Consider the following 26,295-nt stretch of genomic DNA (forward strand, 5'->3'; position numbering starts at 1 on the left):
TCCCATGATGGACACTGGTGCCTGACAAGAACATAAAATGCTATTTATGTTTTTATCTGCTCAGCAGACCCTGTCTGTCATCCAAGAGTGGACTGCTGGATTGCACGAAACTACCCTGCTAGTTCAAGCTTGTCCAGAGGCTGATAGTTCTGATCCTAAAGGACATTTTTTTGTGAAATATAGTCTGTCACTTGGCATTGAGAAGCAGGAAAAAAAAAATCCCTGTTGTACTTGGAGGATGTTTGAGCATTTACACTGTAATACCAAGGGGAAAAAAATCACATTAGTGGTGACAACTTCCTGAGCAAATCTCCTCCAAAGAGAACTGATTGGAGGCTAAAGATGGGCACGTGCTCAGGTATTTTTATGAATTTTATTTGCCATATGAGAGAATGAAAAGCCAATGGACTGTGGGTCCATGCAGGAAAGCAGATAAAGTACTTTTTCTCCAGAGAAGTACGCACTGGCATTATTCAGCTATTTAGTATGAGCAGGGAATGGGCGGCAAGCGTGTGCCTACATTAAAGGGATGAGATTTTTTTATTAATCTGTGTAGTCAGCCCAGGGCACATTGCTGCTGGAGGACGTTGCTGAGGAAGTGGCTGGAGAGATTTAGGGCAGGATTAGGCGTTTATACGAATAGGAGTAGCGTCTGCTGTTAGGCAGACGAGGTTAAAAGAGTTAGGAGGGATCCCACCCCACAGCCCCAGCCCGGAGCTGGCGGCTGGCTGGACTCTGCTCCCGCTTTGGCTCCGGGGCTGCTGCTGGAGGGCCCGAGGCCCCGCTCTGCCGCAGGCAGGGTGAAGGCGGGTGCAGGGACTCCTCCCCTCCCACCTGCCCACACAGACCTGCCAGGGAGTGCCGCGTCCTCCTCCCTCCCGGCTGCATCCCGTCCCACACACTCGCATGACGCTTAATCTTCAGCTGACAATTACCATCCATAATATATATTTAATCCATCTTTTCTCCGAAAATTTTAAATAATTAATGGGCCTCTGTTATATAAAGAGGCCAGTTATAAATCATCTGAGCTGCACCTAGATGATGTCAGCGTTCTCAAATGAATTACATCTCTCCGGGGCCATCTATTATTCTAAATACAATTCTGAAGAGGAATTATGCATGTCACATTCATGAGCAAATAAACAAGTAATCTCCATCACGGATTTGATACTAAAGCTTTACAATCCAATAGGGTTGATGCGTTAGTGGCAGAGAGTACTAATTTTCTGCTCTGTCATCAGAGATCCTTTCCTCCAGCTTATTTACATACCTGTTTCTCCCTTGGGTGGAACCTGTTGACGGGAGTGCTATCTGATTTTACAAAAACAACAGGGTAGAGGCTGTAACGTGGAAGTAAAAACCCACGGCTGTGGTTTAGGAGGCCCGGAGATGGCCTGGCGGCGCACACATCCAGGGCTCACCCTTTGTGGTCACGTGTTGCAGAAAGGATCTGGATTTGGAGATTTCCGTGTATCACCAGCTTTACGGTGTTCAGATTACAGGCCAATTAATACAGTCATTGAATTCCAGTCACCTGTTTCCTTTTCTTTCTGTACTACAGAAATACAAACGTTCCTGATCATCCATGCCGGGTTCCTAAGTTTCCTGCTCATGGTCTCAGCTGCTGACACGTGAAGATACTGGTTCGCAATGACTGAGATGAGTTTAGGAAACCGACTGCTGAAAAAAGTATTTTAAGGACTCCTGAAATCATACAGTTTGAGGTAACTGAGTACCACCTGAATTTCCCAGAGCTAGCCCTTCAGACTGGGACGCAGTTTACCTCTGCCTTGTGGTCAGATCCCCAGAGATGAGCCAAGGCTTGTATCATGGCAAAGTGGCACAGAAGAAAAAGCCTGAAGTGGCTCGTGCTGTTCAGAGCTCTGAAGCTGTAATACGAAGGCTTAAAGCAAGACAGAGGTGACTGAAGAGAAGGACCCTTGGGGAGGGGAATGATGTCAGAATCCTGACTTTCTGCAGCATCCAGGGGATGAGAAGTGGTGGAGCTGCTTCTGTTGAGCTGTTGAAGCAGGTGATGGAAAAGCATGGGGAAAAGCTAGATCCAGATTTGAGAGTGATCGCTGAGCTCAGGAGAAAGAGCAATAAAACTGAATTTATCTTGACAGGAGAAGCGCTGAATGAGCCCGGTGCCCAGGCGCTCCTGTGGAGCTGGCCATCCGAGGGGACGCCGGGACAGGTCCCCCGAGGCAGGGGAACAGAAGCGGTTCCAGCGTGCGGTGCTGGGGGAGACCCTGCCGAGACGTGCCGGTGTTAACTGCATCGCATGAGGTTTATGACCAGGAGACATTGGTGTGAGTACAAAGGCTAATGCCTCCACAGGCTGTACTTGAGCAGCTTGCCGTTTTAGCTCTTGTGCTCTGCTGCCTGGGCAGAGGTCAGATCCTTCCCTCCCTAGAAAGAGCTTTCGTACAGGCTGGAAAAACACTTTCTGGCTTACGGACTGCTTGTGGAATCTCTCCAGAAAAAGGGATCTCCTATTTCCCTTTCCCCTCGGCTCTCGGGAGCAGAAAACACATGTAAGATGATATCTGAAAATGCAGAGGCTGGGATGTCTGTCAGGCAGACATACCTCTATGACAAAGCTCCTCTAGCGATGGTTTTTTTTTGTTAGTGGCCAATTTACCCTTTGCTGTAAAAACACAGTAAGAGGAAAACAGTTCCCGGGCCATCATGACCGTTTTCTGTCGGTGACAGGCCGGCTGCGGGGGCTGCTGTCCCCCCGTTCTTTCCCGTATTCCTCCTCCTGGACGTCCCCAGTGCCTTGCTGGAGACACGGGTAACAGGAGACGAGACGAGTTTCTGTGCTGCCACAGCTCAGGGCCTGATGCGCTCACGCAAACCGCTGCTGGTTCCCGTGCAGGTTACTGAGCCAGACCGTGCCGCGAGCCCTGCGCCAGGCCTGTGAAGCTAAAGCTAAAGCCAAGGCTAAGGCTAAAGCTAAAGCCAAGACTAAGGCTAAAGCTAAAGCCAGCGAGGGCTGCTGCGCAATCCCAAAGTGTCAAGGGCGGCCATGTCTTGGGGTGCGGTGACAGGAGGTTCTTCACTGGCCCCACATGGCTTTATTAACACATTGCGCTCTTAAACGTGGTAGAAATCGGTTGTTGCCCTGTAAAAGCATAAATGGGTTTGAGAACAGCCTTCACGTAAACTGTAGCTCATTAGCCTCTACTGAAGTGCTATCGTATTGCCAAAAGATAACTGATAATAAATGATTAGCGTAGGGTGGGGCATGGCCGGGGAGGGGACGCCAGCCAATTAAGGAAGGAGCAGAAATCAAATAAGGAAGTAATTTAGAACTGAAGTGTGACTTGATTTTGCCCAGAAATAACCTCGGTCCAAATGCCCAGAATATTTTGTTTCCTCAAAAAACACGACGCCAAGTGATGGAAAAGCCGCGCCGAATAATGATAATGACTGCTGAAGAGATCTGCGGGCAGCTTTCCCTCCCCTTGCTGACCCGGGGGGGCTGGGATTTAGCTAAAACCCCCCCAAAACCTGTGTCTGCGAGCACTCGCCCTGGGGGCAGGGCTGTGGCACCGCCAGCCCCCCACGGGGTGTCTGTGTCCCCCCCGGCCCCAGCGCAGCTCCCGCCCTGCCCACCCCACAGCCGCGTGTCCCCGCAGGATGAGGACAAACGGCAAAAAACCGCCGAAACGCGCGTTTTACCCCCCCGCTGCCCTTCGCCGGGGCCCGTCCCCTCCTCAGAGCCGCCCCCGGTTCCGGTGCCTGGGCTGAGGCGGGGGGAGGAGGCGGTGAGGGCCCGGGAAGCGGGAGCGCGGTCGCTCGGGTTATTGTATTTACTTTTTCGTTAACAAACTTCTACTCGGTTTCACCCCCGCCCCGGGACGACCCGTTTTCGAGCAGCGATGACGGCCCCCCCCCACCGCAGCGCCGATCACGGGCCGGGCCGCGGCAGGGCCCCCGTCCCCGGGGAGCTGCCGCCACCCCACAGCGCTGCGGGCGGGGGGGCACAGCCCGGCCCCTCCGGGGCACCGGGGACGGGACGCAGGCGGGCGGCGGCCGCCCTCCGCGGGGCCGGGCAATGGCGGCCGCGCGCGGGTCCCCTCAGGGAGCGGCCACCGCCCCCTTCCCGCCCCGCAGCCCCGGCGGCGCCGCTCCCGCCCGCCGGGGGGCGCCCTGCGCGCGCTGGGGGAAGGGCGGGGCGGGGCGGCGGCGGCTGAGGGGGAGGAGGCCCCGCCCCCCGCGCTTTGTGCCGCTCCGCCGCCGCCGCCCCCCCCGGCCCCGTCCCCGCACCCCCCCCGGCGGATCGGCCCGGCCCGGCGGGGCTCCCCGCCCCCGGTCAGCCGCCCCCGGTCAGCCGCCCCCGGGGCTCCCCGCCGCGGCCAGGGCGCGCTCCTGCGGCCGCGCTGAGCCTCAGCTGGCGGCAGCGCGGGCGGGCCCCAGCGCCGCCCCCGGACAGCGCCGCCCCCGGCCCCTTCCCGCCGGCGCTCGGCTCCCGGCGGCCGCCTTCCGCCGCCCGCGGGCGAGGAGCAGCGGCGGGCGGAGGCGGAGGCTCCTCACCTGGGCCGGGCCGAGCGGGACGCCCCGCGCAACGGCTCCATGGCGACCGCGGCGGTGGAGCCGGTGTACGGGCTCTCCGAGGACGAGGTGGGTCGGGGCCCCGCGGGTGGACGGGGCCGTGGGCGGCGCCATGTGTGTCCCTGGGAGCCCCCCCCGCCGCCGCCGGGGGACCGGCGCCCCTCGCCCGGCCGCCCCCCAGCGCCATTAGCCGCCGCGGCGGAGGGGGGGGCGGCGCGAAGCCGGCCCCGGCAGCAGCCCCCGCCGGCCGGGCGAAGGTCGAGGGTCGGTCCGGGAGGGCGCCCGGGAGAGCCCGCCCCGCCCCGTGGGGCTCCGCGGGGCTCCGCGCCCCCGCCCGGCGCCACCCGCGGGTGCGGGGGGCGGGGGGGGAACGGGACGTGGCGGCGGGTCCGTGGGGTGCCCTGTCCCGGGGAGCCCCCGGCGGGGGCGGCCGCCTGCGGTGACCGGGGGAGCGTCTGCAGCCCCCCCCGTGTCCGCGGGCGGGCCCGGGCGCTGTGCGGCGGGGCTTGGGGAGGGTTGGGGGGGGCTGGTGGCGAACAGAGAGCCGGGGCTGGCGACCGAGCCGCTGCTTCGCCCGCCCGGCCCGGTGAAGGGGCTCGGCCGGTGTCCCCGGGGCGGGCGGGGGGGCCCGGGCCCGCCCTGTGCCGGGAGCGGGTGTCACACGCAGATGGGGCTGGCGAAGCTGGGTCGGACTGGTGACAAGTAGTGCCCGTGTTGTGGCTCTGCCGGGGGACGACTCCTGCAGAGCCAGATGCGGTGCGAACGCCTTAAATATGCATGAGCGGAGCAGTCCGCTTCATCTGCCCTGAATGTTAGAAATCGGAGCTAATGCCCCTATTATTTCCCCGCCTTGGCCAGGCACTCCTTTTTCTTAGTAAGCAGTGTAATAAAGCGTCGGAAAAGGGCGAAGCTGTGTTACTGTTCTGTGATTTCAGCGCATCGACTGCTAGTATCGGGCATATGGCTTGCCCAGGTTGTATTTTTACAGGAGTGAATAATAATAATAATTACAACAATATTATGTCTGGTTTCACGGGACTCAACATGAAGGGCCGTCTGTCACTTTTTTTTGTGGTATAGAAGAAACTGGCATAAAAAAATCTGACTGTGGAAGTTGCCAGACAATTTTATTACCTATTATATTTGAATGGCACCAAATCTAGATGACTTGTGCTGTTTAATTCTATTTGGAACAGAGGTTCTTTGGCTGGAGTGGGTGTTTTTATAAAGAGGGGGGTGGGTGGTTCATCTTTTGTCGATTTGTGAAGCGGTGAGCGCAGTCTGGTTTAAATGTACTGGATGAGTGTGAAGGTAGGGGAGAAGGAAGCGCGCTGCAAGAGCCTTGGGCGCGTACCACGGCGAGCACAAAATCGGAGGGAAGCTGTTCCTCCCTGGTTGTTTTCCTAAGCCTTCCCGTGTGGAGGAGCCCGGCTGGCAGCAGTCCCCGGGCTGCTCTCTCTGCTGGGGCCGGTGCTGAGCCCTCGGTGGGGATCTGTCCCGCTCCCAGTGCCCGGGGACCTCTCTGGGCTGAAGAAAGAGCCGGGCTGGCGGGGCCTGCTGTCCCAGTGCGGGCACCCCAGGGCGCTTGCTGGGCGGCGGTGACACACCTTCACGGACTCGGGGGTGTTAGCAAGGGGGATCTGTGCAGAAAAGGGAAACCTGTGAGCCGCCCTGCCGTGCCCCAAATGGTGGCTGAGAGCGGAATGCTGGAGTCTGGCTGCTGCTCTTTTTGTGGCGTGCGTACTCGCCGCTATCTTTTGTCCCTGCCCGCTTCCTCGACGTGTGCTGGTGCTTGCACAGAATGTTAAGGAAAACGAGTACACGGCGGAATCCACTGGACGGAGGAGTGCGGCGGCTGGGCGAGGGCCGTTGCTGCAGCGGGGCTCGTGTCCCCAGCGCGGGCTGGCGCCCTGGCCCGCCGAAGGGTGGGCATGGCCGTCCGAGTAGGAAGAGACGTCTGTGGCTGGCCTCCCGAGGTGAAACCAGGCGGTTTGAAAAAGAACTGCTTGGGAAGGCAAGTCTCTGGTCTCTCCGCGTTACCCACGGTGGTCCCACATCACAGATGCAGTGGTGACTGCAACCACCCTACCTGGGAGGAACAACGGACCGGTTCTTTGTCATCTGGATCGCTGCCGACCCTGATGGCGCTGGACGCTTCGCAGAGCAGTGATCATCTGAAAAATACAACAGGAGACAGCAAATGGAAGTAGGTGGAAGAAAGAGGAAGAAGGGCTGGGGTGAGGAGGGGAGCGCAGGCGGTATTACCCAGCCCGATGGGCAGTAGTTTCAATGCGCCAGCAGCCCAAACTCTTGTGGGGTCTGTGGTCAACGTATGGGCGAAGGAGAGCGCTGCAGGAGGAGAATCCCTCAGGAAGGCGGCTGGATGTGTAAGCTTCATTAAAGGTGAATCTGAAGAGGTTGAGGGAGGCAGGTATGTTTACAGCTTCATGGCGCGCTAGCTTCTGTGGTAATGGCTTCCCATTAGTGTTGGCTTGGACTTGCCTTTTTGTTTTGAAAAGCAAAATCTCTTTGCTAGTCTTGAGAGGCTGAATCACATACGCGGCTGTTAGTTTTTCCTTGTTCCTACCTCGGTTTGCAGTACAGTTTTGCAGTTCTGTTGTATACTGCTTTATGTAGGGTTTTAAGTAGGCCTGATGTAGGACTACCAGTTCAAGCGCATTTCCTGACTGCAAAAAGTAGTCGTTTAAATGTAAGCTAGACTTGCTTAATGGCTTCCCATAAACATAGCAGTATCTCTTACAAATAATTAAGCACAGGCTTAACTTCTGCTTGCACAGTAGATGAACATGTCAGTAGGCCTACTTCATGTCTTAAATGAAGCATATGCTTAAGTGTTTGCAGAGTTTGTGCCTACATTAATCTCTGTAAATAGCTATAATTCTCAGTGGATACCTTCAATATGGACATCTGTTCTTATTTTGTTCAAATACTCTCATAGGCGTTAAGACACTCGGTAGTTTCGGGGCTTACTGAGTCACAGATGACAAGCCAACCATCGCATTTAGCCACTGTCAGACTGTGTTTTTCTTCAAATGTTGTTTTGATAAATCTGCCTCTTTGTAAATGTGAACTATACAAAATTTGAGATTAATCTATTAGCTGTAAATCAGATTTACTGCTGTAAGTCAGGTTTGCTTCCTATGAGTTTTCCACTGTGAGGGTGACTTCAGGAGTGGCCCTGGTTGCCCAGCGGGGTGGTGGAGTCTCGGTCCCTGGCGCTGTTCGGAAGCCATCTGGAGATGGTCCCGGGCTGCCGGCTCTAGCTCGCGTTGGTGGGGGGGGGGGCAGATGACCTCCAGAGGTCCCTGCCAACCTTAGCCAGGCTGTGATTCTATGAAATCATGTTTACATAGGCTATTGGAAGCTTAGGTGCTCTCATGCAGTCTTTAAATGCCAGTAGATTAAAAAACTTACACCCCTTCGTAGCTGAAAATGGTTTTGTTCCTGCGTAGAGCCCTCCTCCTCCTAACCCAAGCTGTGTCTCTGTGGCACACGCTTGGGTTGTGAGACTGTGTCTGTGAAATGCTGCTGCTGTTAACAGTGACGGGTCCTCAGTGCTGGCCTTGCGGGGAGAAGGGGGGCGAAACCAGAAGCACCAGCCCAGGTGCCATAAGCGATTCCCCAGCTTTCAGTGATCCTTTGTTTGAGGAGTTGTTCCTGAACCGTTGAATACATCAGGAACGTTGATTTTTAGGAATTACTGGCTTAATCTCATAAACTTAATTTACTTTTTAGTTGTCTTTATTCCCCGCCCCCTCTCCCCCCATAAGAAGAAAGGAAATAATACGTTCCCTTAGAGAAGTACTCCCCTCATTTGTTTCAGTTTGGGTTTCTTGAGAGTCATTGAATTGAACGTGGCCCAAACAAAATGGAAGGTTCCACAAGTACTCCCTTCCCCTTTCTCAGTGTGCTTAGGTAGAAGAAAAACTTGCAGCTTTTTGTATCTCATTTGGTTGACTAAATAATGTGTCTTCAGAAAAAGATCTTTGAAGAAAGGGTATCTTTTTATATTTTAAAATATAGGCAAAAAAGAGGTTCATATATGAAACTGCTCTCTCTAATTCCAGCATTCTTCTCTTTTCAAGTTCTATTCAACTTCTGTGACTTGTGACTGAATAAACTGAAATTACAAGCTTCCTACTGAGATGACATTTTGTCATGCATTGGAAATTGTCAAAAAGGAGCTTATGTTCATGAAAATACTTTGATACATGAGATATAATTGCATATGCCTTAAAAAAAAAAGTTCTGGAGGTAGGCACTGCAGCTTAGCCTCTTTTTCTCATCTTAGTTCTTGTGTACTGTATGGGGCAAAGCATTGTGTGTAAGGAATGAATCCTGAAGGATTCCAAGACCTCAGGAGCCTCTGGGGCACTCTGCTTTTAATGACACAATTCTGGTAAATACAAGCGAAAACAGTTTTCAGGTATGACGGCAACGGTACCTGTGGATGGGATGAACCTCTGTAAAGCGTAGGCTTATCTTGCCCAACATCAGGGTAAAGGATAAAAATAAGACTTGCCACAGTGCTGTCATGGTGAAGTGCGGCTTGGGCCCTGAGGTGACAGGGAATATGGCTGCAATACAGCGGAGAAGCTCTCTGGGCAAACTGTTTCAAGATGAGGCACGTGGGAAGTTGGCTTTTGTGTTCCTGATGGATTTGTGGCTCTGGAGGGATCTCCCTGGTGGGTGTCTCTTTCCCTCTACTTGAATGTCATGTTAATGAAGTTCAGCTGGGTGTTTTGGTGGGGTCCATGACATGGGGCTACCAAGGCTTTGGAAGGAGCATGTTATCACACTGCTTACTGATTAGCTGGATTTATTACTGAGGAAAAAGCCTTCAATGTTTCCTCCCCCGCTTGACTCAGTGACAAAGCGGTGACACAGTAGAGTTCACTGTTGGATTTTTCTATTTTGCCTTTCAAGCAAACCATAAATTTTTGAAATAAGCCTGATGGTGAGTTGGGGGGGGAACGTCTGTTCTAGGTGGTTGAATTCTATTGAAGGCAATGTTTCCTGATACGCTGCCTCGATGGTAAAACTCTTGCTGCTCACCCTGCTCGTGCACGGCAGCTGTGCAGCCAGCCGAGGCGTTCCCAGCCCAGGGCCGGCGCCTGGAGGGGGCTCGGAACCTGCGTCCCCCCCTCATTGCGTGGGTCTGGGTGCATTGTCCGGCTTCATTCACTCCAGATCAGCCTACCTGGAGCAGGAGGCTTTTATCTAGAAAAGCCCCCTCGGGTTCCTGAGAAGATACACCTTCCGAGAACAACGCTGCGAGCAGACTCGTTAAAAAAGAGAGGCCTGTTGTTTCTGCTCTGGTTATATAAAAGCATCACTCTTCCATCAGAGTGCGAGCAGGGGCCTCCCTTGGTCACAGCAGTGACACAGTGTCTTAGGAATAAGCAATTCAGAATGATAACTTTTTTATTGACTTTTTAAATGGAAAAAAAAAAACCAACCCAACCCAAATTGGTTTTATAGATTCTAAGTGCATTGGCTTCCCAGGGACAGCACGTAAAACTTTAAATGATGATTTTAAAAGTCCAGATAAGGAAGCATTTCATAAATGAAAGGGCTTGCATATCTACTTGTTGTGGCATAATAACAAAATGAATAGGCTGTGGTTCTCAGTAGGTCAATGGGTTTTCATGAAAACTTGCATTTTAAACCTGCTTTTAATGAGTTACCAGCCCATTTTGGCCACTGTTACTGACACTAAGTAAATTCTAGTTTTAACGTAAAATTAATGTGAAGACATTCAAGGTGGTTTGCACTAAAATGCAGATCTGAGGGAGCGAAAAAAACGTTGGGTTTACATCCAGCTGCGTCTCGCCGCCCCTGCTCTCCTGCACAGCCCGTGGGTTCTTTGCCCACCCCGGGGATGGAGCTGCCGGTGGGAGGGGGCTCGCTGGGGTTGGCGTTTCCACCACCCGTGCCCTGGGTTGGCCGTTGGAGGGCACTGTGTGATGGGGAATGGAAAGGCGAGGTTCTCCCCGTTTCTGCACAGACACCATCTTCCCGGGGAGTAAACATGGACTGTGAGCCTCAGGCCTGCGGAGCGAAGCCTTCTGCAGGCGCCCGGAGTCGGCTCTAATGAGTCTCTGACAGGGTCTGCGTGTTTCTGTGTTGAAAATATAACCAAGGGTGATGATAACCACGAGCGCAAAATGAGCTTTCTTTTCAGAAGGGAGTAAAATGACTGTCCTAGGGTGTTCTGGGAAGAAAGAGCGCACCACTGCAGCTTCTAGGTTGGAGCTGCCTCTTCAGACACTGAGAGGTTCAAGGGGTTACAAAATACTCATCCTTTCTAAACCAAATACAGCTCGCTATGCAAGATAAACCATCTCCACAGGTGCTCTAAGATCCGGAGGCCACATCAGAGATTGCGGGACTCGGTGCTATGACCTGTATCCGTGTCGTACTTGTGGGTGATGCTGCGTGAAGCCCAGACGAGGCATGTGCCATGGGGGCTCTGTGTGGCAGCTGTCTGCCCGTGTCGCAAGATCTGATGTAGATGCAGCCTGTTTGGCAGCTAACTGATTTCAGCTGAATCAGGCTAAATCGACAGCCTCTTAGTCCTGGAGGATTATATGGGGCCAAGACCTCTTGCTTAATTAAACACATAGAAACTGGGGCTTTTCTGAGTGAGCTGGAAACTGCCAGGCCTTTTCATAGCCGTGAGGGATGGGTTATCCAACAGCTTCAGTCAATAAAAAGTCGTAGATGCAGTATTGATGTGCAGGAGTAGTTTTAGTTTGTTTTATAAATTTTGGTGTCGGTGAACAGAGAAAATCTCATTAACTTTCCTAAATTTCTTCATCTTTTGCTTTCACTGCTACTTCCTCTTAAATGTTTAATTGTGTTGAATAAGAGAGTTTTACTGTAGCAGTGAAAGAAATGCTACTAGGCAGCTCTGTCCCCTTTTAGAAAGAAATGAAGTGTAATCTTGTAAACACTGTTATTTTCGGTAAGCTGGGTAGGAATGCAGTGGCAGGTTGGGTGACTTCTCCGACCTGCGCACGGGGAGAAAGGAATGTGGTTTTACTGCTGGCATGCTCAGCTCAGCTGGGGACGTGAGCTGCAGCCATTTCATTACTAAAACTTGCCAGGGGTTTTATTTACCTTCAGCAGGGACTAGAACTGTAGCTTTCAGAAGTACTTAACCTGCTGTCATGCCAGCTTTTTCCAGCGTGGGGTTCTTAAACTGCCAGGATCTTAATGCTGGAGCGCTCCCTTCCACTGCTCCCTCCCTCTTTTCCTCTCCCCTCCCATAAAGAAGGAATTAAAACAAAACCTTAGGAAATGGATAGTTTTCTGCAAAGAGGGAGCAATTTGCTAGTAATTAATTTTAAAGTAGGAGATGTGGTTAAATTGCACGGACCTGGAAGCTAGCTGCAGTTAAAATAGATAACACCCCCTCTAACCTCCCCAAACCAAATCTGAGAACTTGATCCTGGAAATGTATTATGAAATGTCTGTCTTCCAGATGATGTCTTGACTGGGCAACAAACTTGATGTGTATATTTGTAATTGCTCATTTTTTCCTCCCTCCATTCTTTTAACCTTAATTCCTGTGCACTGGCAGGATGTAGATATTTGTCAGAATCCTGATTTCTAGGAATTAGGAACCTTGCCTGTAATCAAAGGAAATATCTACAATTCTGAGAACACTGTCAGGATATGAGGAATAACTCCATGAATGAGTTGTGCTTTGCGTTTAAGCTATAGTACCTTATTTTTGTGCCTAACTGCATGGATTAGTGTTGTTTTGTTGGTGTCATGCCAACTCAAGACAGGTTTTCTTTTTTTAATGTAGTTATCTGCTGGAGAAGAGCAGAATTGTTCAGAATGGTGCACAATCTTGTCCTCTTTCCTTTGGCAGTTCCTAGTTTTGAGTAATCCTGGCTTGAGGAGGGAAGTATGTTCATATAATCTGTGCTTTTCTGTGTTTGTTTTTAATTGAAAGCAGTTCAGAGTTTTACTCTTTTTAAGCATCTTTGTGTAGATGATCACACTGGTCCGTGGCAGGATTTTGGAGAGATGGCAGTGATGAGTAAGTCTCAGGAGAAGGTGTCCTGGGATGACTTCCTCATCAACCTTCGATCTGGTAACTGGTGCAGTGGGGAAGAATTCTCTGCTTCTGGCCTCTTCCCAGTGAGACTGGACGTGAGCCCTCGAGCACGCTGCTCCGGGAGCCTCGGCTGGTGTCCGGGAGCCTCGGCTGGTGTCCGGGAGCCTCGGCTGGTGTCCGGGAGCTCTCGAGCACGCTGCTCCCTGAGCCTCGCCTGGTGTCCGTGCACATGTAAGGTCATCGCCGCTCAAATGGTTCTTCGTTCTTCTGTTCCCCCTGCGTCTGTGGGTGGGTTGTGGTTGTGTTTAAGGTCTTTGGAGGATGAAGAAGCATTTTGTCTTCCAAGAACGAAGTGTTCTGGAAGATTAACTAATAGCAAGGAAGAAGTTTTCTGGGATGTGTTGAAGGGAGGAGAGCCAAAGGAATTTTTTTGGTTTTGTGCTCTGTTTGCAGTCCTCCTCGATGTATTTATCCAGTTTCTCTGAGAGAGAGTATCAGGTCTCCTTCATGCTGTGGAGTAGCTTATGTAAACTGTCGTCAACTCTTGAAATAAGTCAACAAAAGTATTTAACTTTTTAATCATTGAGAAATTACACTAGAGACGTGGCTTCACATTCTCAGTATTTCTTTTCTGCTGAACACCAGCCAGGCTTTTTTTCTTCTTAGCTTTTGGTGTGTTTGTATGAAATCTTGCTTCATTTTTTCTGATAAATGAAAGCAGAGACATTTCACTAAAACTTCTTTGTCTGTTTGTTTGAACAACCTTAATAAATGACCATTTATTAAAAAAAAAAAAATTCTTGGCTGATTTTATAAGTTTTTGCCAGCCCTCCTTACAGCCAGCTAGTGATAAGGTGTTCTGGCCAATGTGTAATGGAAACCATAGTCTTGTGGTCATCAGATCCTGATTCTGCTGTGTCCAAAAAGAAGTAATAGTAATAAAAAAAAAAAAACCTGAATGAAAATGAAAGGCTGACTTTCTGTTATGATCAGATTGCCTCATTTCCTTGGTTTGAATTGAGAGATACAGCTTCAGTCTCTGGAAGGTCCTTGAGCCTTAAGTCCGTGGAAGCTAGGAGGTAATACCATTTTGTTGCCAGGTTTTTCCCCATATCTTTTTCTCTTTAGTGTTTCCTTATAGTCGGGGTATAACTACACCTATGAGTTAAAGGATGTCTTCTGTGTCCTTCTGGTTTTTCATATTTATCTGCGTACTTCCTTAGGTAATACAGGTCTCTAGAACCTAAATTGGGAAGGGCCAGTAGATCGTCTGGCTCCATAATAGCCAGCTTGTGCCACCACGGCCACGAAAGCTGTGGCCTGTTCTGGACTGGCTCCCAGACGCCAGCAGCATTGCGGTGGGACTCGCTGGGTGAGCTGGCTCTGCTCTGGAGCTGGGTGAGCAGACAGGCTCCCCAGGGCTGCCACCCCGTTGTCCATGAAGCAGAGCGGGATCTGTTTGGCAGTTTTATGTGGGGATCCTGGAAAGCTGCTGTCATTGCCCAACTGTTCAGAAAGCCTCAAAGCTTTGAGGTGTGTGGTGCACCTCTTGCAAAGGTTTCGATGTGTGGCCTTGTAGGGTCACAGAGATTGTCATCTCAGATCTCGCTGACATTGTGTGTCTAGTAAATCACAGTGTCACTCAGATATGCTACTAAATTCAAAATTATTTTTAAAGCTTCTCAGTCCTTGCACAACCGTCAAATGGCAAAGTGTGAAGGTGTTAGAAATGCTCATTCTGGCTGTGTTGAGGAGTTGGTGGAGGGGAGGTGACCGAGTGGTCCCAGTGTGGTATCTCCGTGCCCGGTGGAGGAGGATCAAGTCTCCCCAGGTTCTGGTGTGGAAGAGAAGTGTCAGGTGTGGCGGTGGGATGGAGGGAGGCCAGGCTGAGGCCATCGGTGGTGGAGGTGGCCCAGGCATCTGGAAGTGAAGCTGAGTTGGCTGCTCCTGTAAGGGGCCCATTAGCCCAGTTTATTAAAATGAACTGAAATCTGGATTTAGGGGTTCAGTGCAATATGCTGGGCTGTGGCTCCCTCATCACCCGGGTTTCCTGCTGCTGGGTGTGTGGACAGGCACAGCTGAGTGTGTTCATCCTCAGCTGATGCTCATCCTGCTGCCACCTGCAAGTCGTTGGTGTGAGGGGGCTCAGCATTGGGGGGCTGGGTTTGCCCCCTCGATGGAGGGTGGAGGCCAGGCTGCAGGTGTGAGGTGAGGGCTTCTCCCACAGCTGATACCAATCAGGTGGATGTGCACTGCTGAAAGGCGGGTCCTGCTTTCTCTCATGCATCTTGGAACCTTCCGTGAGCCAGGATAAATTGCTAATTAGCAGCTGGCCTGCCTCTTTGCTGGGCTGTTGAATGCTGGTAGCTGCCAGAGAGCTGCTCGGAGTCAGAGGTGCATGGCAGGAGTGGGGGTGGTGGTGCAGGGTGGGTGTGAGGAAGGAGGGCAGGATGTCTGCTGTTCAGTGGCTGTGAGCTGTTAAGTTGGATCTCTGGGTCTCCTGAATCCAAAGCTTTGGCTAGAATCCTGACCCTGATGAAATCTGAGGTAAGTTTGTCTAAAGACCGCTCATCTGTAGCCTTCTGGAAATGTTACATGGATGAACTCCCTCGAAAATAAAGGTTTCTTGAGTTTGCCTGTCATGACGTTTGTGGTGATGGGAGAGGTGAGAGGGACACATGGTGTGTGGACAAAGCCACCGTCTGTGCTTTCTGCTTATGCTGATTTAGCCTCATTAACAAAGCAACAGGATTGCTGCTTTGGAAGGAGCAAGCAGCAATGTACTTGCTTGCTTAACCTCTGTTCTTAGTAAGATGATGTTATATGTATTATAAAATCTTGGCTTAGCCATCAGTTATAACTGTTGAGCCAAAAGGACTTGGAAATACTCTGGCTTGGACAAGTCTTGCTTGCAGTGATAGCTGCAGATTGCACGGAATACGTGAATGGCCTATCTGCAATTTCATTTTATAGCTGTGGTAATGTTGTCATTGTTTAAGGTCTCGGTATTACTGGGCTCACCTCCCTGGCTATGTTTGTATGTGGGTTGGTTTTTTCCACCTCTCTTTTTTAAAGTGCAGTCTTAGTGCTGAAGTTGACACACAGCTGGATCAGTAGATAGGCACTCGGGGAGATGGTGAACTTCCCCGTGCTCCCCGAGGAAGCCGACTCAGGAGGACAGGGAGCTGAGTGCCTGGGAAGGTGTGTGCCGTGGTGGGGGAGCTGCTTCCCTGCTGAAGTTCCGTATCCTCAGGCATTACGCTTCGGGGGGGCCTGTAGTGGCATTTGGTAGGCTTTGACACACTCGGAGTACTAAGTATCTAGAACTTCTGGGGTGGTGTTCCAATTATTTATAATTTTTATTATCGGAATGCTAAAAATTAAATATTGTGTTTGTATTTTTTAGTAGTATGTCAGTACTATACATTGCATTGGACTGAGTAGGGAGTTTTACCATTTTTAATGGCTACGAATATATTTAAACCAGGCACCAGCATTGTGGAGGTACAGTTATTTATCCAAACTTGGGGAAACTTTTTGAATCTCATCAAGTTACTTGCCTGAATAGTAGCATTTTCCTTAGGGTTAGGAGACGTTCACCAACTGTGATGGAAGTGGTTGCTCTTAAGAGATGGTTTATTTTTCGTACATCAGAGGAACTAAATTAACATCTTGTTGCAGCTTAAGTGGGGAGGGTGGCTGGCTTTGCTTTCCCCTTACCCTTCCTTAGTTCCAGCTGTGATCCCTCCCTGCCGTTTGTGCTGGCACTCTTCTGCTAGCAAGCTAAATCAATACAGTTTAGCCAAAAAGGATTAAAAATAAATCACGGTTTAGGCCAGGATAGCTTTCTGCTGTTCCAGTGGGTTACGTTTGCCTGCTGTGCAGTCAGACAGTCCTGTGGTTGTCTCGGATCAGCAGTGGGGGCGTGTGGCTGGATGGGCAGAAGAAGAACCTGTATTTTCATCCTTGCTGTCTATTTGTTTTGTTTCAGTTCTGTCTAGTCAAGTCTTGTCACTTAATATTTTATTCCTCATTTTTAGTGTCTACAGAAAAAACTTAACTCCTGAAGGCCAGGTAGGAGATAACAAACACAATGCTGAAAATTCCCATGCGAGTTCTGCCAGGATTGTGGGTGAAGGCCGCCTGCTCCGGCAGCCTTGGCCTGGGGAGACACTTCTCGCTGTAGTTCCTCGTGCGAAGGAGCTGGCGGTGTTGTTCTCCCTTGCAGGGGAGGCTGCTCTCAACAGTCCTCTGACACACCTGTGGCCTGACAGTGTCCTCAGCAGTGACTCACTGCTACTCCCTGTCTGAGCAGAGCCTTAGTAGATAGCACAGGAAGTAGGATGAGTCTTTTCTCCTGTCTCCTCTGCTGGTAGTGCCTCCCTGCCTCCGAACCTCCTGGTCCTACCCAGCAGGAGGGCTGCTTCTACGCCGTTGTCATCTCCTTGGCCAGATCTTGTGCTAGTTCTCGCCCACAGTTCTGGTGCAAATCCTCTTCTAACAGCAATGCTTGGTAAGAGGCTTGTAGGAGACCAGTCCAGGAGCATTCTCGTTAACAACTGGAGCAGCTTGGGGATACCACAGGTGTTTCTCCTTCCTCACAGGCTTCTTTCTGGCTGTGACCACAACCGGCTGTTTAACTACCAGTCGTCTTTGCTGTGTCATTGTCACTTCACTGGAGCCTTGATGAGTAAGAGCTACAGTGTATACTTTATGCAGCAGGTTTTTTTTCAGCTCCTCAAAGGAATATGCTCTGTTGACTTTGTGCGGTGCTGCCTTTAGTAAGCCCATAATGTTTTACCTGCTGTTGTATCTGTGCATCTGTTCCTCAGTTGGTAGGACTGCTCAGTGCTGGGGCGGGGGGTTGAGGCGTCGCTTCTGAAGACCCGAGTGGAGGGAGCCCCAGGCCAGCTGGTCTGAAGTTGGTGTTGACCCTCTGGGAGCAGGAGCTTTGGCTAGAGATGTCCCTCCCAATCCAAATTATTCAGTGATGCTCAGGTCTCCGGGGCTGCTGAAGTACTCTAACAGATGTATAGTTTTTCAGAGCATGGTTTTTCCCCTTTTCAGAGTTCATTTTATTCTAGATTCGTGTTGTGTGCCTTGTTTTACCCTACTGATTAGGAGGCAGCTTTGGGCTAATCAATTGTTTATTTTTTTGAGTGCTTTTCTGACAGAACAGCTGTTAAAGCTCCGTCTAAAAAGGCATCTCCTTTGCCCAGTGACCATTTGCTCAAGGAATAAGTGGAGGCTTTTGTTTGATTTGTTGGGCTTCCCCATCTAGCTGGCTGTGTACCCACACAAGCGAGCTGGCGAGCTCCGGCAGCGTGTCGGGACTCCAGGTAGTGCTGCCTCAGCCCCCGGGAGTGGGCAGAGACAGGAATGGGCACAACCAGCCCGCCAGTAAGGGAGGAGTGGAGCTCTGGAAACCAGACAGAAACGTGGGGGCCAGCAGAATTTCAAAACAGCATTTAATAGAAATAATGGGCAGTTAACTGAAATGAATCCCTGTTTTTTTATGGGGTTTTTTTTTTAAAGGTAACAGTAGATGCATTTTTTAAATTTTTACTTTTTTACAAAGGGGATTATCCTGGTGGTGTTGTCCTGTTGGCCTTTTTTATTCAGAAAAGATTATCCTTCTGTGGTCTAACTAGCATGATAAAGAAGCTCTGGCGTTTTTCTCCCCTCATTTGAGGATGTGATTTGATTTATACCTAGCTCAGTTTAAGGCCTGCCTGCACCCGCAAGGGTGGTGGCTGTGCTTTTTCTGAACCCCAGGAAGGGAAGAGGTGGGTGCAGCAAGGACTGTCCAGTGGTCAGGTCTTGCTTTTGTTGTCGTTTCCATTGTAGTTTGAAAGTCAAACGTTGTAAACCTGGCCAGCACTGGGTGTGGATTACCTGCAAGGTCACTTGTGTGCCTGTGTGCTCCTAGTGCAGGGTCCTGGGAGAGCCCTTTTTGGAAGCCACTGGTCCTTCCTAAGTGTTTAACGATCAGCGAAGTTTGTAGCTAATGTATTTTCAAGTCTTGTGGTTATCATGTTCCTTGTGTCACTTTTTTCCCTTAGAATATTGTCTGAAATTTGGGTTGGAACTGGTGCATATTTTAAAGCATTTCAGTCATGACTCCAGTTACTGTGTTTTGATTGACGTTGTTACAGAAATGCCTCCAACACTTGCTTGAATTGATTTAGCAAAAACTTGTGTTCTCTCATCCTGCTGATGCTATGAATATTTACCTTTAATCCGTTGTGCTACTGTCATGGAGTCTGATTTTATTTTAAGTCTGGTCACTTCTGTTCTGAACTACTCGTGACTGCATTTGTTTTTCTTCGTTTCACTCCAGCGAGAGACCACTGGATGTAATTCAGCGCGGGTAACCGTAACCCGTGCCGGTGTGTTCTGCGCTGCACAGCTGGCAGCGAGCGGGCTTTGCTGCTGCGTGCTCTATGTCCTCACTCGTCTGTACCCAGCGAGGGGTTCTTGTTTCAAATCCCTAAAACTTGCCCAAGAAGCAAAGCCATTAACCCATGTGAGAGGGAGCTCGAAGGTGAGAGGAGCAATGCCTGCTGCAGCCTGGAGCTGGTGAGGGATGTCGTTAAGCGCTGCGACCACCTTTGGTTTGTTGGCAGCTGAGGCTCTGTGTTCCAACGCCAGGACTGCAGCGTTTGGAAAATGAGATGAGGGTCCTCCAGCCGGTGTAGCTGCAGGCTGGAATACACATGCCGATGGTGTTTGATAACGCAGGAATGCACTGCTGAAGCACCGTGTGTCATTGCCTGCGTTGCTGTGGAAACCTGAATTTTCCCACCGGCTGGTTTCGGTGGTTTCACGCCCGGCATCCTGATGTTTATCAGGGGTTCGGCAGCGTTGCAGCTGACGTCCAGCAGCCCGGAATCGCGCGCCGGGGCCGGCGGACGTCGGGGCTGTTGTGCTGCTGCTGCCCGGCACCAGGCCAGTGCTGCTGGAGCTCTGACCCGAGGTTGCTCCTGTCAGGAGGGCAGATGGTCTGCAGGTGTGTCCTGGGCTGGCTTTGCTTTCCGAGGGGCCTCTGCTGGCCCCTCTCGTGGGGGTGGGCAGCTGGGGGCAGGCCGGGACCCTCTCCCTCACCCCGTCTCGGCAGCAGCCCCCGCTGCCGTTGGTAAGGACAGATCGCGTGGGGAAGAGCCGGTTGGGAGGAACGTGTGCTGTGTGTGTTCTGTTGTGTTCCCTGTAGGTGTGATATCTCTGGAAAGCCAGGGCCTCTGTGTGGAAAAAGCCATCCACAGCTCATATCAGGACTTCCTGAACTTTTCTTGCCCTGGCATTCACCGAAGTCATCTGTTTGCCTAGCACCAGCTTTTTGCATTTTGAGACACTTTCTGTCTTTCTTCCAGCCAGATGTCATGGTCTCGTTTGTGTTACCTGTGAAACCAGAGGGTTGCGCTGTTCTGCTCCACGTCATTGGGGATGGGTGTTAAATAGAGTTATGAACGGGGGCTTGAGGAGTAGGGGTACCTGGTCTGTGCTGCTAAGGATCGGTGTGCGGGCAGGTGCAGTTCTTGACCTTTGGAGTTCACGCCTGATCTCTGGTTGCAATCTGTGCTTATTCTGTCTCCTTAGATAAAGGGGGTATTCATCGGGCCTTTCAGAAAAGGTTGTAGCCCTTCTTTGCTGCTGAACTGGCCATTAATGTCGTGTAAGTCCTTAGTCTTATGTAGCTTAGGCTGAAACGTGCTTGTCCCTTTACTGACACTAAAGAGATTTTTCTCTTTGAACAATTGAGTCTTCCACTCAAATGGAGAGACGTGGTTGTTGGTAAATGGAGGCAGAGAAAGTTTTTTTTAAAGGAGAGGTTCCACCCCCCCATTCCATAAATGCTTTCAATACCTGAAAGGTGCATTAAAGGCAGGAGATATGTGAGAGCACAGCACAGTTATCTGTTATCTTTCACAGTTTTCTGACCTCACTTGTAGGTTTTAGGGAAGGCTGGATGAGGCAAGAACAGAATGGCTGTATCACTATTTGAGAACTGAAAATGTTGTGAGGAGATAGCACTTCACTGCTTGTGGGTGCAGAAACATTTAGGTATTCCCATCAGAAGACAGTAGCAAATTAAGTAGTGGGAAAGACTACTCATGAGATTCTTCATTTATTTCAGCTGACTTACAAGTCAGTGGTAGTTCTGGCCGAGCTGCTGGAGTATGGTCTAGTTGGAAAATTACTGAGCTGAAAAGCAGCCGTGCTTCTTCCTCTGAGATGATCAAAATGAAATGAGACGAAGTTGTTGCAAAAGGTTGAAGGCTTCGTGATTAATGTTAATTTCTTGCTCTCATTACTGTGTTGTATCTTTGGCAAGCTACCTATTGTGCTATGACTTTTTTTCTGGTTTAGTCATCTTCCCATTCCTTGGCAGTTGCTTGTTACATGGGAGGATCTTGTACTTTTCCTCTAGCAGTGTTTTCCCCAGCCTCCTCGTTCTGTCATTCCCTGCAGCATCACTCGGAGTTCACCAGTTTGACTAGGTACCAAAGTTTTGTGGTGGTTTTTTTTAGCTTGCTATGAAAATGCTTAGGAATAGAGAATAAAATACCTCTCTGAATGATACCTGCTTCATAGAGCTGTTACTTGGCAGTCTGTGTCTCTAGGCCAGCGACTTCCAGATTTCCCCTGGAGGCAAAGCCTTGCTTGATGAAACGGGCTGTGATTTGTGCCACAGGAGCTACTGCCTTTTCTCTGCCCAGGGCTGGGACTTCCCTGGTGCCTCCACAGCCTGTGGTGGCAAGCACGCCCAGGTTCAGCAGAGGGGTAGTCCTGGACGCCAGGCTGATTCCCTGGGTTAGGAATTACTGCTGTGGACTTGAGAGCCACCAGTGGCGAGGATGGCTCTGCATCACTGCCACCTCCTCCTTCCCCTGGGTCTCTGATGCAGCGTGGGATCTTTGTGAACAAGTGAAACTCTCTATTCACAAAACACTTGTTTATGTTGTATTCAGCAAACCTTTCAAACTGTTTTCTTCCCCTTCTGTGTAGAGTAAGAATTTGTATACTACAGCTTCCCACGAAGAAGCAGAAGGATGAAGTTATGGCAGTGTAGGGTCACACTGAATTGATTGACCCCCTCCTTGCCATCGGCCATAGCGACCAAGAGCAGCAAGCCTAGTCAGGTCAGTGAACTGAGCTGGCAGGAAATTAATCGCTTCTGTTGGGCTGGTTTTCTGTCAAATCGACCTGCTGACCAGACTTACTCCGGGTCTGTAGGAGTGGTGGGTCAGATGTGAGGAAGGTATTGAGAGCACGTGGTGGTGGAGGGGAGGGGGGCGGGTGCCCTCTGCGAGTAGTTGCAGTCAGGCTTGATCCAATATGTACAGTTTGGTCACTCAGAGTCTACTGTGTCTGAGTCCTTTTTTCTGTCTTTGATGTGTTAAAGCTTCCTTTTTGCTTGTAAATTGTTGCTATCTGTGTAGGTTAGCTTAGGGCCTGAAAGTCTATTTGATCTCTTGGGAAAAGAATATTGTGCTTCAGTCGCTCTCATTTTAGAAGACCCAGTCCCTCTATATTGCTTTAGCAGATTCATCGATGGGACTCTTCTGTGAATGAACACACAGGGTAAAATGCCAAGTCTTTTCTTGTTCTCACTGTTCAAAGTTAATTTGTCCTTTGAAATGTTACCTGCAAAACACAACTTCAGCTACGTTTCTTCATGCTGCTTTGTGGGGGTTTGATGAAAAAGCCAGGAGTTTGACAAAATGTTCAGGTACTTTCCTCAACTGAACTTCCTTGGAGATTGCTTGAGTTGTGCCTGTTGTTTACTGGAGTCCTCTTCGCTTGCAGAGAAGGTGTTTTTAAGTGAGTGCTCAGCACTTGCTGATGTCCCCTGTGGAATGTGGGAGAGGAGGAGAGCCCAGAAGACTTTGCTTTCGTGGTGTGGCTTCTGTATGCTGGGCTGGTTCTCCCTAAACCCTCTGTATGAGCCCGCAAGAGTGCTGTTGCTTTGGAGATGACTTCTGTTGTCTGGGTGGTATTCAGCAGGGTAGGGAAGTTACCTGGATTGTATCACCGTTCTGGGAAGTTTGGGTTTTCCCTTTTTGCACCAAACTTTCTGCTTGCCAAATAAATATCAGGAGAGCCACCCTCGTTCTTATTTTGTGTCTGGTGATTTAACACTGTCTGAAGTCTTGACAAACAAAATAGCTTACCTTGGTGTTGCACACTAGCACTCCCTGAGTTTTGGGGTTCCTTTGGGGAGAGAAGAGATGAGGAAGAGATGGTTCTATTTTGTTTGCCTCCTGACCCTGCTGGTGCCTGTCAACTTCACTTGACTTTTTGCTGACTGATTTAGCACTTTTCTCAGTGTCATAAGTTCCTTACCAGCAGTTTCATTTGCTGGAGCTGCTACCTCATCTGGGCGGATTTTGCTATATTCACTGTAAGCAACTGCAATACGAAATTGTGTATAGGCCGAATAACATCACATAAAATACCTGAGGCTATATATTGTTTTGAAACTCCAACGTACACAGAAGCAGTGCCTGTTGAAGGGGGCAATTCTGTGTGCAGCTGGATTTTGGTATCTGCAGCAGCTCCTAGCTGCTTTTCTCCCTTCTCTTCATGCAGCCACAGTAATCATTTAGAAGCAAAATCAGACTTTCTGTAGATGGCCTTCTTATTTCTGAAAGGGAACATAACTTCATTTAAACCTGCCTGGAGGAAACGGACTTTGTTCTTCAGACTTCTGTTAATTTGTGTTATCCCGAGAGCTTTTCGTCACTGTTATTCATTCACTGTAATATTCATTTGTTGTCTTGGAAAAAAAATCCTGTCCTTGATGTTCTTGACTGAGCTCTCTAAAAGTAAAGGACTTCACGATGTCAGCAGCACATCCTGCACAGACAGCTGTGTGTTGCATCCCCATGCTGCTTCACTGGGGGGCTTCTGCTGTTCCAGGGACAGATGTTGTCTTACGCTTCAGGACTAGGCTCAAAATCAATCTAAAACTCTTATGTCTAAAATGATGAGCTAAGATGTTAATAGTTATGTAAATGGCTTATGTTTGTAATCACAGGCTGCTGAGTTAGATACAGCAAGGGAAACTATTATGAAACTCTGAATCTTAAACTTTATACTGGTTGTGTAATCCTGGGACTGCAACCAGTTGTGGTGAAGAAATCGCTGTTCTACCTGCTTGTTACTGACCCCGCACGGCGTTGCTCGCACCGCAGCACATGAGGTAGAGGCTGTTCAGTTGCCTCCTGACTTGGCCAAGGCACTTGGTGCTGCCATGCCCTCTGCTCCCTTCCCTTTCTGAGTCCTCCAGGAACACGCATCTGTGCTGCTCTGGGATGAGGTCCTGCTCCCAGATGATGAATGACTGACCTTATTGCAGATCTTCTGCAATACATCGGTTCTGAATGTGGCTTTTGTTCGGAGCCGCGCTTTGCATCCAGAATGCCTGGCAGAACACAGAGTCCATCCTTTGTTTGGGATAATGAGTGTTGAATATTTTAATGAGTGTTTCTTAGTCTAGTCAGTGTCAAGTACCATTTTGGGAACAAGGGACTGAGCTAACCTCTGAGCTTTGTCCAGCAACAATCCATTTATTTACAGGATTTCGCAAACTCTTGAGGAGTTTCCTATGAGCAATTAATACAATTTAAAAAAAAACAACAAAGCAAACAACACACCAAACCTCACCCCCCAAAAGAAAAAAACCAACCCAAACCCAAGCCTTCCACCCTCAATATGTGTGCAGAAATTACTTATATAAAACAAAAGTTCAGTATCACTGTCTTTCTTTTTTCCTTTTATTTATATGGGTTTCTTCTTGTACAGCGTGAAAAAGATGAGCATATTTCATGAAAGGAAAAAAAATGCCTTGGGTATTAACAGCATTTCCGTGGTACAAATACAGCTACCGGCGCGTTCTGGCTGCTCACCAGTCTGCACGCTGAAAATAAAGGCTGCTAACCCAGGCTAAAGATGATATGGACAAATGAATGCTGACACAGCTCTACAGCTGGATAACTTAATCTTAAAAAAACACAGTAGAAAATTTAACTGTTTAACAAGTATTTTGCCTCCAAGCAGTAGTAATGTGTTTTTTACCCAATCCTCTTGATTTGCAAGTGAGGAACTTGCCGAAATTGATTATTCGGACTGACTGTGTATATTAACTCAGGTGTGCCTTTGGCATTACTTAGTCTCCTGCATTGGTCATGTTCTTGTTAATTTATTCTTAAAACTACAGCTATTTTTCACAATACCTTAAGTTTTGTGCACGTGTTTGGCTGGTCATAACATACCCTCCTTGTATGTCAGTGGACACAGGAGAAGGAAACTGTTGACTTGCATTGTGGGATTTGCTGTCCCTCCATCCAGGGGGTCTGTGTTTGCTCACTGCTTAACTTCCCAAACCTCGTCAATCTAGGCCCCAGTTGGACACGGCACAGTTTTCTCATTCTTTCAGGAGACACCATAGTTTTCAACTGTGAGGGCTTTCTAGCCCTAGATATACATTTAAATGACAAATACTCTTTGCAAACAAAAAAAAAAAGTCAAATCTTTGTCAAAGGGCTGCTATGTTTCTTAAAGCAAGTAGGAAGGAAAGGGATGGAGAAGGAGGTGGGACACAGCGTGCATGTGTGTTGGAAATGGCAAGAATACAACCAGGACACAGAGGCCTGGGCACCAGGCGTTTATGGTGAGAGCGGGTCCCTTCCCCATCAGCTGGGCTCAGGCACTGGTTTGAGCGGTTGGTCTGTCCTCCCCTCATCGGGCAGAGACTGCAACCAGAGTGATTCATCCCCCCAAACTAGAGATCCTTGGGGAGCAGAGCTTACAGTCGGGTTTGCCTTAAGGGGAAGAGAGGTACTGCTGGAGGATATGACTTGATAATTTTTTTTTTTTACAAAAGAAACTTGATCAAGGTGGAGAAGAGAGGCCAAAGGAGTGAACTGCAGGGTTGACTGACAGCGGCACTCATTGAAATGTTAATGTGTTTGAAAGTTTCTTCACCAGGGAAGGCTGGAAACTCGCACAGTAACATTAATTATTAACTTCAGTTGAGAGTTGGAAGATCTAATTTAATTTCTGGTTGGATAATAGGATGATTCATACAACAAAACAAATTGTGTCAGAAAATGGAGCCTTTCTCTGAAAACTGACATTCCTGACTTCTGCTCTGAGCTGGTCTACTGCAGTGGAGCTATGAGGATGGTTAAAAAAGTGACGAATAGGTGAAAAGTACAGGCTGAAAGCCCTTCAGCCATCAGGCCTTCAGTGTCTCGGGCTCTCTATCACGGTGGGCTGGGCCCCCAGTCCCGCTGGAGCGATGCGCCGTGCACCTCTCCTCCCTCTCGCTGCACCACCAGGGAAGCCGAGGCATGAGGCGGGGACGTGACCTGTCCCTGTGGCCTGGCTGCACAGGGGATAGAGCTGGGCTCGGAACACTGCTGTCCCAAGGCTGCTGGGTGCTTGTGTCTCATGGGGACAGGTAGGTGCTGAGCGGTGCTCAGACGTAGCTGAGGGGCTCTGCGGCATTGCCATGCAGCAGCTCCTGGCTCTCCGAGAGGCCTCCCAGAGAGCAGAAACCTCTGTCTGGGCCACCTTCCTCTGCATGCCTGTGTTTGGTAGGAATTTGGAGTTGATGCTGCTGCATGTGATCTTGA

At 49.8% G+C, this 26,295-nt stretch overlaps 1 protein-coding gene across 2 annotated transcripts in view; it reads left to right on the forward strand.

Annotated features, from left to right (window-relative positions):
- The first annotated feature begins 4,527 nt into the window (after positions 1–4,527).
- LOC141918909 (E3 ubiquitin-protein ligase NEDD4-like) overlaps positions 4,528–26,295 on the forward strand; it is a 173,642-nt gene continuing 151,874 nt past the window's right edge. Inside the window, exon 1 of one of the 2 annotated variants that reach the window (XM_074813860.1) lies at positions 4,528–4,632. In XM_074813860.1, coding sequence (XP_074669961.1) covers positions 4,585–4,632 — 48 coding nt within the window. In that variant the 5' untranslated portion in view covers positions 4,528–4,584. The remainder of the gene's footprint in view (positions 4,633–26,295) is intronic. The other variant, XM_074813862.1, reaches the window with a different exon arrangement.

The sequence above is a fragment of the Strix aluco genome, chromosome Z (genome assembly GCF_031877795.1).
Source record: "Strix aluco isolate bStrAlu1 chromosome Z, bStrAlu1.hap1, whole genome shotgun sequence".
NCBI lineage: Eukaryota > Metazoa > Chordata > Aves > Strigiformes > Strigidae > Strix > Strix aluco.